The sequence below is a fragment of the Mytilus californianus genome, unplaced genomic scaffold (genome assembly GCF_021869535.1).
Source record: "Mytilus californianus isolate M0D057914Y unplaced genomic scaffold, xbMytCali1.0.p SCAF_2, whole genome shotgun sequence".
Classification (NCBI taxonomy): domain Eukaryota; kingdom Metazoa; phylum Mollusca; class Bivalvia; order Mytilida; family Mytilidae; genus Mytilus; species Mytilus californianus.
In genome coordinates, this window is record NW_026262668.1 from 8497254 (window position 1) to 8516582 (window position 19329).

Consider the following 19329-nt stretch of genomic DNA (forward strand, 5'->3'; position numbering starts at 1 on the left):
TCATTTTTAATGCGATGTGCCAAAAAGAAGTTATTTTGTATATTTAGTTTTGTCACAACTATTTCTATGTGAAATTTGTAGTATTTTGTCCTGATTAAAAAAAGCATCAAATTCTTAGGGCCAATTTTAACCCTTCGTGAACTTACTCCTTTACTTATACATGTACAAGTATATAATTACATGTTCTTTACATCTTCAAGTAAAAAAAAAAATGACTTGTATAAGTTGCTAGTACTGTTTATTTATGATAGATATCTAGCTGAAAATCTTATTATGTCCACTCTCCTTTTATATATATATATTTTATCTTCCAGGTGTAAAGAGTTGATACTGAAGGTCAAGAATTCTTTATCTAAACAGAAGAAGAACAAATGTAAAGAGACATTGGATAAATGGAAGTAAGGCAATAAAGATTCTCCTTCTGTTACAATTTGATAATTATTTGTAGATTATGATTTTTAGTCCCCTACCGACGAAGTCGAAGGGGACTTTAGGTTTGCACTCCGTCCGTCTGTCCATCTGTCTGTCCATCTGTCAGTCCGGCAAATCAGCTTTCCACACTTTTTTTCTTTGTTCTTGAAGATATTGATTTGATATTTAAATTTGGTATATAGTTTTATCATGACAAGTTATAGATCAAGTTCGAATTTTGTTCCGGTCTGATGATTTAGTCCAGAGTTATGGACCATAACTCTGGACCATATCTAATGTTAGAGTACTATGTTAAACCATATTTCTGTACAAAGGGAGATAACTCATTTTTTAAAAGACATTCTTTGTTAAATTATTTGAAGAATTTTTTAGCAGGTTTGTTTGTTATTTAGTATAAACTAATTTTCTGAATGCTATATATATGAAAAAAATTATGAAGAGAAATCCTTTAATTAGATAATAATCTATTTTTATTAATGTATATATTTCAATACATTACATTGTGTAGATAAAAGTTGTTGACATTTTATAGATAAGTTACAAATCTATATTAGTTTGTGACAAATGAAAGAAAAAATATTTGGAACTATTAATTATATTTGATTATAATTTGAAAATAGATATACACTGTATTACATCAGATCTAATTTTAGAGAACTATTAATCATATCTAATGTTTTTTTCATCATGCTTATAAGATATTGATTGATAATTGGTATATAGTTTTATCATGACAAGTTACAGATTAAGTTCAAATTTTTGTTTCGGTCTAATAATTTTGTGCAGAGTTATGGTCCTTGGACTTGAAAAATTCACTCATACAATCAGTTTTCCACACTGTTTTAAGTCATGCTTGAAGATATTGACATGATATTTACTTTTTGTTTACACCATGACAAGTTATAGAACAAGTTAGCATTTTGTTCCAGTATAATGAATTTTTACCCGGTAGGGGACTATGTATTGCCATGCAATACTCTCAGAATGCTTGTTAATTTAAATCTTTTTTTAATTTTGAACGAGAGTACAGCATGTTAAAATCTCAAATTTGACTATAATAGTGGAAAAATGTTCTTACTGTTTTTCATGAGCATGATGAGTCAACTGAATTATCATGATTATTTGTGTTGAGCATACAACATATTGTTTTGTTCCTACATTCCATTGTAGGAATCTTTTGCAGCAGTGTCAACATAAATAAGGTGCAGTCTTTATTCAAAGTTTTTTTTAAACATCAATAACTTTGACAAACCTTCATGGAACTGTATGAAACTTCAACAGAAGCTTTTTAATGATCAAAAGACAGTACAATGTAGTATCGAGGGTAAAATTTTGATTTTTTTTGTTTTTACTGATAAATGGACAGATAATTTTTGCAGTTTACAGATACATGATTAAGAAACAGTTTAAGGTTAAAGTTTTCCAGACATCAATTACTTTGTCAAACCTTCATGGAATTTTATGAATGCATTTTAATGATCATAAGACTAGTATCCAGAGCAAAATTTGAATTTTTTTTTTTTTCATTTAACTGATTTTAAATATAAAAGAGGGTATTGATGGGGGTTTCTTCATTTTAATACGACTGCAAAAAAAAATTTTGTGGTCGTTTATTGGTATGACGTTGGTGTCGTCGTTGTCCGGCGTCGTCGTCCGAAGACACATTAGTTTTCACACTCTAACTTTAGTTTAAGTGAATTGATCTCTATGAAATTTTACCATAAGGTTCAATACCACAAAAGGAAGGTGGGGATTGATTTTGGGGGTTATGGTACCAACAGTTAAGGAATAAGGGGCCAAAAGTGGCCAAAAATAAGCATTTTTGTAACTTCCAGACATAACTTGTGTGTAAGTGTATGGATCTCTCTGACATTGTACCACAAGGTTCCATATCACAAAGGGAATGCTGGGATTGATTTTGGGGGTAATTGCCTCCAAATTTTAGGAATAAGGGGCCAAAAAGGGGCAAAAAACAAGCATTTTTCTAGTTTCATGACAACAACTTGTGTGTAAGTGTATGGATCTCTCTGACATTATATCACAAGGTTCCATATCACAAAGGGAATGCTGGGATTGATTTTGGGGGGTAATTGCCTCCAAATTTTAGGAATTAGGGGCCAAAAAGGGGCAAAAAACAAGCATTTTTCTAGTTTCATGACAATAACTTGTGTGTAAGTGTATGGATCTTTATGAAATTGTACTACAAGGTTCCATATCACAAAGGGAAAGCTGGAATTGAGTTTGGGGGTAATTGCCCAAAAAGTTTAGGAATAAGGGGCCAAAAAGGGGCCAAAAATAAGCATTTTTCTAGTTTCCAGACCATAACATATGTTCAAGTGTATGGATCTCTCTGAAATTGTACTGCAAGGTACCATACCACAAAGGGAAGGCTGGGATTGATTTTGGGGGTAATTCCCTCAAAATTTTAGGAATTAGGGGCCATAAAAGGGCCACAAAACAAGCATTTTTCTAGTTTCAGGACAATAACTTGTGTGTAAGTGTATGGATCTTTATAAAATTGTACTGCAAGGTTCCATATCACAAAGGGAAAGCTGGGTTTGAGTTTGGGGGTAATTGCCCTAAACGTTTAGGAATTTGGGACCAAAAAGGGGCCAAAAAACAAGCATTTTTCTAGTATCCAGACAATAACTTGTGTTCAAGTGTATGGATCTCTCTGAAATTGTACTGCAAGGTACCATACCACAAAGGGAAGGCTGGGATTGAGTTTGGGGGTGATGAATCATAAGGGGGTTCAAAAAATTTGGGGGGGATTTTTTTTTCCTTTTTTTTCTTTAAAATTTTCCATTTTAAATTGGTTATTTCTGATTTATATATAAAAGTAAATAATAATGATATGGTTTGAATAGGTAAATTAAAAAAAAATAAGTTCTTAGACCACATTCATTCTGTGTCAGAAACCTATGCTGTGTCAAATATTTAATTACAATCCAAATTCAGTGCTGTATCAAGCTTGAATGTTGTGTCCATACTTGCCTCAACTGTTCAGGGTTCGACCTCTGCGGTCGTATCAAGCTGAGCCCCAGTAGAGCATTTTATTTAATTTAATATTTCAGAGAATTAAAAATAACATGCATTCTGTAAAATTCTCATGAAAATTGTTTTACAAATTTTGTCTGTAATTATATGATTTCTTTATTCTGTACATTGCTCATATCTGTAATCATGATTGTATTACCTGATTATTTTATTTTCTACAGTTGTTCTTTTATAATTTTGCAAATCATTATTCTCTATTCTTTTTTTTTCTCTATTTGGTATTTTTTTGGCCGTTATTCTCTATTCTGTAAACCCCAACCAGAACCTCATGAAAGGACATAGTTTTTTTTGTTGACAAAATTTTAGCATTTATATACAGCCTTGGATTAATTTTTTAGACATCAATAATTCAAAATTTTAAGGACTTTTTGAAAAAAAGCTATAAGAGATAGTCATGATATTGCATTGCAAACGCAAAATTTTGAAAATATGGAGGGGGTCTAAATTAAAATCCATAGAATTTTTTAATAATTTGTCAAAATGTAGTTTATATCATGCTTTTTTCAAAAATATGATAAAAAGTGGCTTTTTTTCATGCTACAGGTTATACAAAATTGTAAGATTTTGTATAGATTATGCATGGAAACTCCTATTTTGTGTGATAAAAAGAAAACTACACCATAGAATTTTAAGATAAAATATGAGAAGATAGCTCTAAAAATATGCTTTCAGATAAGAAAAAGAAAAAATGGGGTCACCTGACTCATTTTCTTGCTACATAATAAAATAGGTAAATTCACAACACATTCTATTATAAAAGTTACTTTATCTGAGTTATTGCCCCTTGTATCTGAGTTATCTCCCCTTATGTGGAAAAGTTGAAAAAAAAAGAATCAAATAAAAATATTCTGTTTTTTTGTGTAAATACAGCCATAAATATGATAAAACACATAATTTTCTATATTAACATGAAAAGTCTTACACATGAATTACATACTACTCTCGAAATTTGCACATTTCATTAAAGATCTAGACCGATTGTTATCTGCTATTGCAAAATCCAGGATAGAGGAAGACACCCCAGCTACCTTAATGGACTTGGTTTTGTTTTTTACAGTTAACATTTAGATACATTGCTAGATTTTTTTTTAGACATCAATAATTTTGTGATAATTTGTGGAATGGTATTGTTATGAAACTTTGACAGAATCTTCTTTCAGATCAGGAAATAGCATCTGAAGAAAACAGTTAATTAAAAAAAAAAAATTTTCCTGTATTACTGTATTTACTGATAAACAGACTTAGTTTTTGGCAATCAACATTGCACATTTACTCCAACAGCAGCAATATCAGACAAAACACAGGGATGCTAAATGTACAATCCATTGACATCATCAGCTGGAAACATAAGAATTCCAGAAGTATGATCAAATTTGATGCAACATTTTTTGTAATGTTTATTTTGGAAGAAAACACCATAAATTTCAGGGCATCAGTTCCACGATTGATGGTTTGAAATTATGCAGGCAAGTTCAGACATGGAGATAGATTTTCAAATGTAGGATGTTTTCTTTCCGTTGCTGTATAATGGAGATAACAGCATTGATCATCAATCATGTCAATGTTGGTCACAAATATACATTTATTGGCTCTACTTACATCATTCAAAAGGGCTTTGCTACTATCAAATTGCCAGTAAATGCCCACAATCTCCAAATCTTAATACAGTAGAACCTGTATTAAGCAGTCACTCTTGTTAAGTTTCATAAGTGACAGCTCAAGAGAGGTGACCTGTAAAACAAGGTTCCAAAAAAACCCAACCCTATTCCAATATCGCCCGTAACCGGGATCGGGGCAGATTATTTTAGTGTTTCAAATCATCTTGCTAGCAGTGAAATAAAAAATGGCAGATTCCAGCATTGTAAATGTGAAGACAAATTCGAAGTATGTTAATATTCGTTAAGAAATTAGTCGGTGGTACAGTTTTTAATGGAAACTGAAATTAACCTTCTATTGCGTGATCTTGGTTGCAAACAGGTAGTTAAAACATTAGAATGAGTGTTGTTAAAAGTTGAAATGATGATTTTGTTCGAAAATTAGGTGACCGCTGACTGCGTTAGACAGGTATCCTCTGAAACGAGTTTAATTATAAAGAGAAAACGTTTGGGAGGATCTGAAAGTGAATGTTAGAGGCAGGTGACTGCTGAAACGTGGTGACCGTTAAGGCAGTTTTGACTGTACTGTTACTATTAGAGACCAAATTACTAGGATGTAAACACCATAGGACATTGTACAACCTTCAACAATGAGCAAAACCTATACCCTATAATCAGCTTCAAATGGCCTTGGCATGACAAAATGTAAAAATCAGTTGGAAAGGGCTTGGCTCATCATATCGGCATGCATGAAGCTGAAATAACAACTAACAAAAAGACAAAAGACACAAAGTACCAATTTAACTCACAGTTGCTGCAATCTGGTTCAACCAAATACAACTAATAAATACATCAGGTTTTCCCATATTAAAACATCAATCAGTGAACATCTAACAGATTTAGTGAAGAAACTCCATAAACAATCTTGAGAAAAGCATGACCTATTGCAATGCCAAAATATCAGTATGGACATAATGTAGAACCACAAGTTAGCAACTGTAAAGAAATTGATAGTTGTGTTTTAATCTAAAAAAATAACCAAAGTCAATGTCAGTAACGTTGAAGATAATTTTCAAAGATATTACATTGTTAAATCGATAACATTTAAGAATAAATTTATTAAAAGGATCAATAAGTTTAGGTGGATTGTATTTAAAATGATTGGTGAATATTTTGAAAACCTTAATTGATATCAACATCACTGTAAAGATAAGAATGTAATATCCCATTTGTAATAAGGTTTCTACAGGTTCAGCCAAACTTGCAAACCAAATTTTTGTATCTATGAAAGTATTGAGTTCAGATTTTAAGTTATTTGTGGTAACAGAATCCCAGATTTCATACTTTTCCAGTTATGCCTACATTGTGCATGTAGATTAGTTTCTTTAAAATCTAAAAATGTCACTACAGACAGGCATAGTGAATGAGTTGGGGAATGTACTATGTTAGAACACTGTGTAGCATCACCACCGGATATAGGTACCCCCGAGGCAAAGAAATAATAATATCAAAAAGTATCTATTCTATTCCCTGTACAGTAAAACTATTAGCCATACAATTTATCTGCTCTATTTACATGAATTTCTCTGAAAACAATAGTTTGTGTCGAAATACATGTTGTTCATGCTTAAATATGATATTACTTTGTTCTACAAAAACGTCAAATGAATACCGGTAGTTGAAAGGTAAATGTGTTTTAACAAGTTTGAACTTGTCACATGCTTCTTTGAACAAGTATCACCCGATCTGATTCTGACAATTTGAAAAGATAGAAAGCCAATATAGGATCATAATCAGCCCTAAATAGTAGCTGCATTATTAGGAATCAGTATCACAAAACTTTGCTTGTCAGCAAAACATAGATAAAATGAAAATAAGAAGAATTTGACCTTACCTGACTTCACATTTGTTTTTTACCGCTTTGGGAATACTTATATCATGTGGTGATGCTACACAGTGAAGAGGGTGCATCACAGTCCAAAAATAAATTAACAATAGGAAATGAAAAAATGACTCTTTTACTGTAAAATTTTTGTACAGAGTTGAAACTGAAATATCCAAATGTAGAAAAGGACAATTATTGCTGATTATATTAGACTTATTTAAAGACAGTTCCCTTCTGTAAATTTCTGCAGAACATGAATTATTATAGATTGATAAAAGCAAAAATATCATCAAGGTAATGGTTATTTATTTTTTTCAATTTAGATGGAATTTAAACAGATCTTGACCACACGTTGTGATTCATAACAATACAGGAACACGTCTGCTATTAAAGGAGCACATTTGGTGTCCATAAGAAAACCTACAACCTGTCAATAAACTTAATTGCTAAAATTTACATCCATAAATATTGTCAAGAAAATTTCTGTTTGATAAGATTTTGTGGAAATGGATTGTAGATAGTTCACAGAATTTAAAGGACCATCAAAAACATGTCAAAAGCAATAATTAATAATCTAAAACACACAAAGAGTTTTTTATACTCCAAAAATAATTAATAATTCCATTTTTTCATATGCTGTTAATTGAAAAAAATTATAAGTAATTTTATTGTGGTAAGGGAACTAGTTCAAAGGACAGAAAGATTAGTTGTAGAAAATATACTTGAAGCCAAAGCAGGGCTTCCAAAATTATTTTTAGCCAGCCGGACATTTTATATATTATCCTGATTTTAATCCCTTAAGACTAAATAAACAAAAGGTAATTATGGTATTCAGTTGCCGAGTTGGCCATCCCAATGATTGATATTAAAAAAAAAAAAACGATATTAAACTTTCTTTGATTCAAATTCGAAGTTCTGACGTAAACTGTTAAATTGGCAGTGCATCATTCGAAGTGTGCAACATCAGCGTACTTATATCTGCCTTAGACTCTTTATTTGTGCAAAATAACGTTGTCAAAAACTTTAGTTTCGTTTTTAGCTCACCTGGCCCAAAGTGCCAAGTGAGCTTTTCTCATCACTTGGCGTCCGTCGTCGTCCGTCGTCGTTAACTTTTACAAAAAACTTCTCCTCTGAAACTACTTGGCCAAATTAAACCAAACTTGGCCACAATCATCATTGGGTATCTAGTTTAAAAAATGAGTTCGATGACCCGCCCAACCAACCAAGATGGCCGCCATGGCTAAAAATAGAACATAGGGGTAAAATGTAGATTTTGGCTTATATTTCTGAAACCAAAGCATTTAGAGCAAATCTGACATGGGGTAAAATTGTTTATCAGGTCAAGATCTATCTGCCCTGAAATTTTCAGATGAATCGGACAACCCGTTGTTGGGTTGCTGCCCCTGAATTGGTTATTTTAAGGAAATTTTGCCGTTTTTTGGTTATTATCTTGAATATTATTATAGATAGAGATAAACTGTAAACAGCAATTATGTTCAGCAAAGTAAGATCTACAAATAAGTCAACTTGACCAAAATGGTCAGTTGACCCCTTAAGGAGTTATTGCCCTTTATAGTCAATTTTTAACCATTTTTCGTAAATTTTTGTAATCTTTTACAAAAATCTTCTCCTCTGAAACTAGTAAGACAAATTTAACCAAACTTGTCCACAATCATCATTTGGGTATCTAGTTTAAAAAATGTGTCCAATCACCCCGCCCGTGAACCAAGATGGCCGTCATGGCTAAAAAATAGTACATAGGGGTAAAATGCAGTTTTTGGCTCATATCTCTGAAACCAAAGCATTCAGAGCAAATCTGACAAGGATATAATTGTTCATTAGGTCAAGATCTATCTGCCCTGAAATTTTCAGACCAATCAGGCAACACGTTGTTGGGTTGCTGCCCTGAATTGGTAATTTTAAGAAAATTTTGCAGCTTTTGGTTATTATCTTGAATATTATTATAGATAGAGATAAACTGTAAACAGCAATAATGTACAGCAAAGTAAGATCTACAAATAAGTCAACATGACCAAAATTGTCAATTGATCCCTTAAGGAGTTATTGCCCTTTATAGTCAATTTTTTACAATTTTCATAAATTTTGTAAATTTTTGTAAATTTTTACAAAATATTTTCCACTGTAACTACTGGGCCAAGTTCATTATAGATAGAGATAATTGTAAGCAGCAAGAATGTTCAGTAAAGTAAGATCTACAAACACATCACCATCACCAAAACACAATTTTGTCATGAATACATCTTTGTCCTTTGTTTAATATGCAAATAGACCAAGGTGAGCGACACAGGCTCTTCAGAGCCTCTAGTTAATTTTTTCATCAAATCATATTTGTAAACGTATTTCTGATAATTTTAAATCTTTTTGACTAAATAATTAGATGCAAACTGCTGAAATGTAAGAAAATAACTTTGTATAGACCGATCAATGTCCGGTTCAAAATAGTTTACCTGTCACCTGAACAGGTAAATTTCAGCTGTTCGACAACTAATTAGCCTTGATTAAAATGAGAAGGTATTAAAAAGTAGGGGTTGTTTTGATAGTACTTAATGATCATGTCACTTTTATGACCGGAAATGTGTGGCTGTTAAAGGCAAAAGGTTGGGTCAAAAAGATCGCGAATTATGTAAAAATGACCGTCTCTTAAGAAAGCCTTGAAAACTAAAAAGTAGATAACCGTTTCATGCTTTGCCCAGCCGGACTTTTACCGGACATTATACAAATGTCCAGAATATATGACTGTTTTGGAAGCCTTGAGCCAAAGTGTATGGTCATGATGGTGTTAGATTTACTATTAATAAAAGATATCTTTGTTCACCTTTGTATTGTAACATGATTATCTACCTTTTTTACCTCACCTGGCCGAAGGGTTAACTGAGCTTTTCTCATCACTTGGCGCCAAACTTTTTCAAAAATCTTCTCTGAAACTACTGTGCCAAATTTAACCAAACTTGGCCACAATCATTAGGGTATTTATTTTTAAAAATGTGTCCGATGACACAGCAAGTCAACCAACATGGCCGCCATGGCTAAAAATAGAACATAGGGGTAAAATGTAAGTTTTGCCTATTATTTCAAAAATCGCTTTAAATAGAGAAAATCTGACAGGGCAAAAATGTTCAGAATGTCGAGCTCTACCTAAATATTGTCCATTTATGTCAAAAAGGAGTTATTGCCTTAAATGACAATTTTTACCATTTTAAAAATTTGTGTCCATTTTATTTCAAAAATTGTTATAGCTAGATAGAAACTTTAAAAAGGAAAATGATCAGCAAGACAAGATCTACAAATAAGTCCACACGACCAAAATCTCCTTATTAGAGCTATTGCCCTTTAACGACGATTTTCACCAATTTTTTGCATTATTGCCTAATATCTTAAAACAATAATAGATAGATAGAATCTTTAAAAAGCAAAAAAGATCAGCAGGACAGGATCTACAAATAAGTCAAACATAGCTGAAATCTTCAGTTTACTCGTTATTAGAGTTATTGCCCTTTAATGATAATTTTTACCAATTTTTATACGACCGCAAAAAAATTTTGGGGTCGTATATTGGTATGACGTTGGCGTCGTCGTCGTCGTCGTCCGAAGACATATTGGTTTTCGCACTCTAACTTTAATTTAAGTGAATGGATCTCTATGAAATTTTACCATAAGGTTCAATACCACAAAAGGAAGGTTGGGATTGATTTTGGGGGTTATGGTACCAACAGTTAGGAATTAGGGGCCAAAAAGGGGCCAAAAATAAGCATTTTCTAGTTTCCAGACAATAACTTGTGGAACGGTGTATGGATCTCTTGAAATTATACCACAAGTTTCCATACCACAAAGGGATGGTTAGGATTTGCTTTAGGGGGTTATGGCTCAAACCGTTTAGGAATTAGGGGCAAAAAAGGGGGAAAACCAAGGTTGTCCTGGTTAATGGACAAATACATTAGTACAAAACATAATTTAAAGCAGTGTAAGGGAGATAAATCAAATACAATATTTGAATTACCTCCCTTACACTGCTTTTAAATTATGTATAAAGTAATGGTTAATGAACAATTAAGACAATTTAAAACAGTGTAAGGGAGGTAATCCAAATACAACGTTTTGATTACTTCCCTTACACTGCTTTTAAATTATGTTTAAAGAAATGCATATTTATTTATAAAGGAAGACCAGTAAAAATATCTGCAAATGTTGCACCTTTTTTTTTTACAAAAAAATCCATATGAAAGATTTGACACCGTATTTTAAATTCTATTATAAAATAGATTAAGTTAGCACTATGGTAAATTTAAATGGGTAATTGGAAATTTGAATTGCAATTATGACCATATCTTGAGGGAAAGCATTTTTTTTGGGGGGGGGGGGGGGGGGGGTAAAAAGAAATTGTGGGGGGTCAATTTTTTCTCATTTCAGATTTCAGAAATTAAAAAGAATTATTCTTCAAATATTATTTTTTTTTCAAATTTCAAATATTGAAAAATTTCAAGAAGTTACCTTTAATTGCACAGTATGGTGCAGTAGATTTGTAAAATCTTTGACCACATTTATTTATTTGTTATGCCGAATCTAGCCGTGTATTAAGATTTTTAATTTTGGGTCCAGTTTTCAAATTGGTCTACATAAAGGTCCAAAGGGTCCAAAATTAAACTTAGTTTGATTTTACCAAAAATTGAATATATGGGGTTCTTTGATATGCTGAATCTAACCATGTATTTAGATTTTTTATTTGTGGGCCCCGCTATCAAATTGGTTCATATTGAGGTCAAAAGGGTCCAAAATTAAACTTTGTTTGATTTCATCAAAAATTGAATTATTGGGGTTCTTTGATATGCCAAATCTAACCGTGTATTTAGATTTTTGATTTTGGGTCCCATTTTTTAAATTGGTCTACATTAAGGTCCAAAGGGTCCAAAATTAAACTTAGTTTGATTTTAACAAAAATTGAATTCTTGGGGTTCTTTGATATGCTGAATCTAAACATGTGTTTAGATTTTTGATTATGGGCCCAGTTTTCAAGTTGTTCAAAGTTGGAGTCCAAAATTAAACTTTGTTTGATTGCAACAAAAATTGAATATATGGGGTTCTTTGATATGCTGAATCTAACCATGTATTTTGATTTTTAGGCCCCGTTATCAAATTGGTCCACATTGAGGTCAAAAGGGTCCAAAATTAAACTTTGTTTGATTTCATCAAAAATTGAATTCTTTGGATTCTTTGATGTGCTGAATCTAACCATGTATTTAGATTTTGGATATTGGACAATAATAGGTAAATTAAAAATTTTTAAGTTCTTAGACCACATTCATTCTGTGTCAGAAACCTATGCTGTGTCAAATATTTAATCACAATCCAAATTCAGAGCTGTATCAAGCTTGAATGTTGTGTCCATACTTGCCCCAACTGTTCAGGGTTCGACCTCTGCAGTCGTATCAAACTGAGCCCAGCGGAGCATTTTATTTAAGTATGTGCCTAATATCTTAAAAACTATAATCGATAGATAGAAACTTTATAAACATCAAAATTTGTCAGCAAGACAAGATCTACGAATAAATCAACATAGCTGAAATTGCTAGTCAACTTCTTATTGAAGTAATTGCCCTTTAATGACAATTTTCCCCATTTTAATACAACCGCAAAAGTCTTATATTGGTATGACGTTGGCGTCGTCGTCGTAGTTGTCGTCGTCGTCGTCGTCGACGTCCGAAGACACATTAGTTTTCGCACTCTAACTTTAGTTTAAGTGAATTGATCTCTATGAAATTTTACCATAAGGTTCAATACCACAAAAGGAAGGTTGGGATTGATTTTGGGGGTTATGGTACCAACAGTTAAGGAATAAGGGGCCAAAAATAAGCATTTTTGTAACTTCCAGACATATCTTGTGTGTTAGTGTATGGATCTCTCTGACATTGTACCACAAGGTTCCATATCAAAAAGGGAATGCTGGGATTGATTTTGGGGGTAATTGCTTCAAAATTTTAGGAATTAGGGGCCAAAAAGGGGCAAAAAACAAGCATTTTTCTAGTTTCATGACAATAACTTGTGTGTAAGTGTATTGATCTTTATGAAATTGTACTACAAGGTTCCATATCACAAAGGGAAAGCTGGAATTGAGTTTGGGGGTAATTGCCCAAAACGTTTAGGAATAAGGGGCCAAAAATAAGTATTTTTCTAGTTTCCAGACAATAACTTGTGTTTGATTGTATGGATCTCTCTGAAATTGTACTGCAAGGTACTATACCACATAGGGAAGGCTGGGATTGATTTTTGGGGTAATTGCCTCAAAATTTTAGGAATTAGGGGCAAAAAAGGGGCAAAAAACAAGCATTTTTATACAACCGTTCTAGTTTCAGGACAATAACTTGTGTGTAAGTCTATGGATCTCTCTGAAATTGTACTACAAGGTTTCATATCACAAATGGAAAGCTGGGTTTGAGTTTGGGGATAATTGCCTTGAACGTCTAGGAATTTGGGGCCAAAAAGGGGCCTAAAAACAAACATTTTTCTAGTTTCCAGACAACAACTTGTGTTCAAGTGTATGGATCTCTCTGAAATTGTACTGCAAGGTACCATACCACAAAGGGAAGGCTGGGATTGAGTTTGGGGGTGATGAATCATAAGGGGGTTCAAAAAATTTTGGGGAGGGATATTTTTTTTCTTTAAAATTTTCCATTTTAAATTGGTTATTTCTGATTTATATATAAAAGCAAATAATAATGATATGGTTTGAATAGGTAAATTAAAAAAATTTAAGTTCATAGACCACATTCATTCTGTGTCAGAAATCGATGCTGTGTCAAATATTTAATCACAATCCAAATTCAGTGCTGTATCAAGCTTGAATGTTGTGTCCATACTTGCCCCAACTGTTCAGGGTTCGACCTCTGCGGTTGTATCAAGCTGCGGGCGGCGGAGCATTTTATTGCCTATTATCTTGAAAACTGTAATAAATAAATAGAAAATTTAAATAGCACAAATTATCAGCAATGCAAGATCTACAAATGAGCCAAAACGGGCGAAATCTTCAGTCTACTCGTTATTTGAGTTATTGCCCTTAAAGGATAATTTTTAGCATTTTTATGCATTTTTTGCCTATTATCTTGAAAACAATAATAGTTAAATAGAAACTTTAAATAGGAAACATTAGCAGGAGGATAAGATCTACAAACATATCAAAATGACTGAAATTGTTAGCTAACTCTTAATAGAGTTATTCCCCTTTAATGATGATTTTTACTAAAAGTGGCTATTGTTGAAGATGCAGGTGAGCGACAAAGGCTCTTTACAGCCTCAAGTATTGATTTTCAATGCTTATCTTGTGAAAAACTGACATTTCTAGCTTGATAAACAAGTTGATGGGTAAACTTAAATATACTAATTACTATCTTTTATAATCTTTCATACAACTTTGGGCTTGTAAAGAAAACATTTACTCTAAATATAGGAAATTTTTAACATGAATACCTCTCAAACAGAGATTAAAATGTTTTAATGGTCCCTCAAAATAGCTTTAATGTCAGTCCTTTCTTTGTTTGATTTGCTATGAATCTTAAACAAATGGATGACATAGGTAAGGGATAGAAGCCTATTGGTCTATTACTAGGTTAATAGATTCAAGGGTCATTGTTACTAAAACATAGACATTTTTAAAGGAAAATTATTTCTGGAAGGTAGCTTGAGTTTCCCTTGCTTAATTAGAATTGTAAGGGAAAGGGAAAGAAAGCTATTAATTTTGGGGTCAATAGGTCAAAGGTCAAGGTGACTGTTACTAGAAATTGGAAAAAATAGGAAAACTATTTTTCAAATGGTAGCTTGAGTTTCCCTTGCTTGATTGTAATGAAACTTATACAAATGAAAGATACAGGGAAGGGGAAGATGCCCTTTTGTTTTTTGGGTCAACATGTCAAGGTGACTGTTACTAAAAAGAGAATTTTTTTTTTAAGTTGGTTTCATGATGATATACCACTATGAATTGTCTCAAATTTATACATATAAAAAACTAGCATGTTTATTTGTCCCTCCAAACATACCAGTATTTTGAACCCTTGAAAAGAAAATGTTTTATATGTGTTAAAATTGTGCATTTCGGGAAGCATCAGTTGGCTGAATGAAGCTTTCTTCTTTTTATACGACTGCAAAAAATTTGCAGTCATATATTGGTATGACGTTGGCGTTGTCGTCGTCCTTGTCGTCGTCGTCGTCCGAAGACACATTGGCACTCTAACTTTAGTTTAAGGGAATGGATCTCTATGAAATTTTACCATAAGGTTCAATACCACAAAAGGAAGGTTGGGATTGATTTTGGGGGTTATGGTACCAACAGTTAAGGAATTAGGGGCCAAAAAATGCCAAAAATAAGCATTTTTGTAACTTCCAGACATAACTTGTGTGTTAGTGTATGGATCTCTCTGACATTGTACCACAAGGTTCCATATCACAAAGGGAATGCTGGGATTGATTTTGGGGGTAATTGCTTCAAAATTTTAGGAATTATGGGCCAAAAAAGGGGCAAAAAACAAGCATTTTTCTAGTTTTATGACAATAACTTGTGTGTAAGTGTATGGATCTTTCTGAAATTGTACTACAAGATTCCATATCACAAAGAGAAAGCTGGAATTGAGTTTGGGGGTAATTGCCCAAAACATTTAGGAATAAGGGGCCAAAATTAAGCATTTTTCTAGTTTCCAGACAATAACTTGTGTTCAAGTGTATGGATCTCTCTGAAATTGTCCTGCAAGGTACCATACCACATAGGGAAGGCTGGGATTGATTTTGGGGGTAATTGCCTCAAAATTTGAGGAATAAGGGGTCCAAAAAGGGGAAAAAAACAAGCATTTTTCTAGTTTCAGGACAATAACTTGTGTGTAAGTGTATGGATCTTTATGAAATTGTACTACAAGGTTCCATATCACAATGGGAAAGCTGGGTTTGAGTTTGGGAGTAATTGCCCTAAATGTTTAGGAATTTGGGGCCAAAAAGGGGCCTTAAAATAAGCATTTTTCTAGTTTTCAGACAATAACTTGTGTTCAAGTGTATGGATCTCTCTGAAATTGTACTGCAATGTACCATACCACAAAGGGAAGGCTGGGATTGAGTTTGGGGGTGATGAATCATAAGGGGGTTCAAAAAATTTGGGGGAGGGTTTTTTTTTCCTTTTTTTCCTTTTTTTTTTCTTTAAAATTTTCCTTTTTAAATTGGTTATTTCTGATTTTTATATAAAAGCAAATAATAATGATATGGTTTGAATAGGTAAATTAAATTTTTTTAAGTTCTTAGACCACATTCATTCTGTGTCAGAAACCTATGCTGTGTCAAATATTTAATCACAATCCAAATTCAGTGCTGTATCAAGCTTGAATGTTGTGTCCATACTTGCCCCAACTGTTCAGGGTTCTACCTCTGCGGTCGTATCAAGCTGCGCCCAGCTGAGCATTTTATTTTACCAAGGTATACATTTTTATGAACCAAAGAACCTTATTTACCTGACAAAAATATAGCTGTATACTAATTTAAGCCAATCTAGTCAACAGCTGGTAAACATAGCCCATGGGCAAAGAATTGTGTAACAACACATGGATATTATTAGTTGTATTTTTAGCTCACCTGGCCCACAGGACCAAGTGAGCTTTTCTCATCACTTGGCGTCCGTCGTCATTAACTTTTACAAAAATCTTCTCCTCTGAAACTGCCAAACTTAGTCACAATCATCATTGGAGTATCTTGTTTAAAGAAAAATGTGTTTGATGCCTCCGCCTGCCAACCAAAATGGCTGACATGGCTAAATATAGAACATAGTGATAAAATGCAAGTTTTGTCTATTATTTAGGGAACGGCTATAAAAAGAGGATCTCTGACAAGATCAGAAATGTTAAAATGTTGAGATCTACCTATTGTCTATTTTCATCAAAACTGTCAGAAAATTCTTGTAGGAGTTATAATGATGATTTTACCTATTTTTATGCCCCCGCCGTAGTGGAGGGGGCATTAAGTTTTACCCTTGTCTGTCTGTCTGTACGTACGTACGGTCCCAAAATTGTTTTCCGTTCTCTAACTTGAGTTTGCCTCAACCAAATGTTATGAAACTTATACACAATGCTTATTACTGTACCACAAAACACAGACCAAGTTTGAATTTTGGTGGCGTCACTTTAACCATTATAGTGTTATGCCTCTTTATTAATTGAAAAATTGCAAAATTTTTAGTTTCCGTTCTCTAACTAAGTTTGCCTCAACCAAATGTTATGAAACTTATACACAATGCTAATTACCACATAATACAGATCAAGTTTGAATTTTGGTAGCGTCATTCGAACCGTTCTAGAGTTATGCCCCTTTATAAATGAAAAAATTACAAAATTTTTAGTTTCCGTTCTCTAACTTAAGTTTGCCTCAACCAAATGTTATGAAACTTATACACAATGCTTATTACCACAAAATACAGATCAAATTTGAATTTTCGTGGGGTCACTTTAACCATTTTCAAGTTATGCCCCTTTATAAGTGGAAAAAAAAATGCAAAATTTTTAGTTTCCGTTCTCTAACTTAAGTTGCCTCAACCAAATGTTATGAAACTTATACACAATGCTCATTACCACAAAACACAGATCAAGTTGAATTTTGGTGGCATCACTTTAACCATTACCGAGTTATGCCCCTTTATAAATTCGAAAAATTGCAAAATTTTTAGTTTCCGTTCTGTAACTTAAGTTTGCACCAACCAAACACTATGACACCTATACACAATACTTATTACCACAAAACTCAGATCAAGTACAAATTTGGGTAGCGTCACTTTTATTGTTTTTTTTTTTTTGCCTTATATCTTAAAAATTATAATAAATAGATTCAAAAACTTAAATAAGCAGAAATAATAAGCAAGACAAGATGTTCAATTAAGGATGTTCACTTTTTTCTTGTTTTTGACTTTGTGTCAGATATAAGGAATCCTATGGTTTTATCCAAATGTTTTGCTGTCAAAAAGTTTGCCCACTAACCCCTACTCTTCTTTTCATAATTATATTATCGAGCCTGCGACTTCTGTTGCAGAAAGCTCGACATAGGGATAGTGATCCAGCGGCGGCTTTGGTTAAATTACTACTTAAAAGCTTTATATTTTAGAAGGTGGAAGACCTGGATGCTTCATACTTTCTATATACATGATATAGATGCCTTATGTTATGAAGTTTCCGTCTGTCATATGTCCATTGTCCTTGACCTCATTTTCATGGTTCAGTGACTACTTGAAAAAAATAGTGTTAATTTCTCTCTTATTATGAGTAATAGGATAACTATATTTAGTATGTGCGTACCTTGCAAGGTCCTCATGCCTGTCAGACAGTTTTCATCTGACCTCAACCTCATTTCATGGATCAGTGAACAAGGTTAAGTTTTCAAATTTAAGTCCATATATCATATAATATAAGCAATAGGTCTACTATATTTGGTGTAGGGAATGATTGTAAGGTGTACATGTCCAACTGGCAGGTGTCATCTGACCTTGACCTTGACAAATGTTTTGGTCTTTTTTTCTAATACTATATGCAATAGGTCAACCATATTTGGTGTATGGAAATATTTTACGATGTACATGTCAGTCTGGCAGGTTTTATTTGACCTTGACCTTGTTTTCACGGTTCATTGCTCAGTGTAAAGTTTTTGTGTTGTGGTCTGTTTTTCTTAAACTATAAGCAATAGGTCTGTCAACGTATATTTGTTCCATCTAACAGATGTTCCACTAGAAACTTTGTTATAAACAATGTCATATCCATTCCTGTAAAAATAAATATTCTCTACCATTTATTTCGTTAGGAACATGTACTATAATATTAGTTATCTTGGTGTAATCAGGGGTGTACAGAATTTTACACCGTTGTTGAAAATTCATACACCCTGAGGTGCACCAAGATAACGAATTTATTTCTTATGAACAATTCCTTTACTTATTTCTAAACCAGGATGTAAAACTGAAAAATGGTAATGGAAAATTTCCAGTGTAACATTTTTTCAACGTCGATATTGCTGCGCATTGTCAAATACTTTTTTTCTTTATTTTTGGGAAATTCAGAAAATTTTTCTGTTCTTTTGAATTTTCGGAAAAAAAATTTTAATTTTTTTTTTTTTTTTTTTTTTTAATTTTTTTCTTTATTTTTTTTTAATTTTTTGGCAAAATTTTATTTATCCCGGGGTGAACAAGGGTGGGGTGTTATTTACACCGGGGTATTTAACCAATCAGATTGCAGTATTTTTGCTGCATAAGAAATAATATTTGTTCCACTGGAAATAATATTCCAGAATACTTTTTCTAATTGGAACTTATATTATGAAGGAACTTCTATTTCGTGACAG

General features: G+C 32.8%; 1 protein-coding gene and 1 long non-coding RNA gene across 2 annotated transcripts in view; both read left to right on the forward strand.

Moving 5' to 3' along the window:
* LOC127727848 (nuclear GTPase SLIP-GC-like) overlaps positions 1 to 19329 on the forward strand; it is a 199256-nt gene that overhangs the window by 39388 nt on the left and 140539 nt on the right. The window contains exon 2 of the mRNA XM_052234963.1: positions 315 to 398. Coding sequence (XP_052090923.1) covers positions 315 to 398 — 84 coding nt within the window. The remainder of the gene's footprint in view (positions 1 to 314; positions 399 to 19329) is intronic.
* Positions 1585 to 16463, forward strand: LOC127727898 (uncharacterized). The gene is made up of 4 exons (XR_007993876.1): positions 1585 to 2316; positions 2478 to 3299; positions 12253 to 13718; positions 16234 to 16463. It is a non-coding gene; the product is annotated as an uncharacterized LOC127727898 (long non-coding RNA).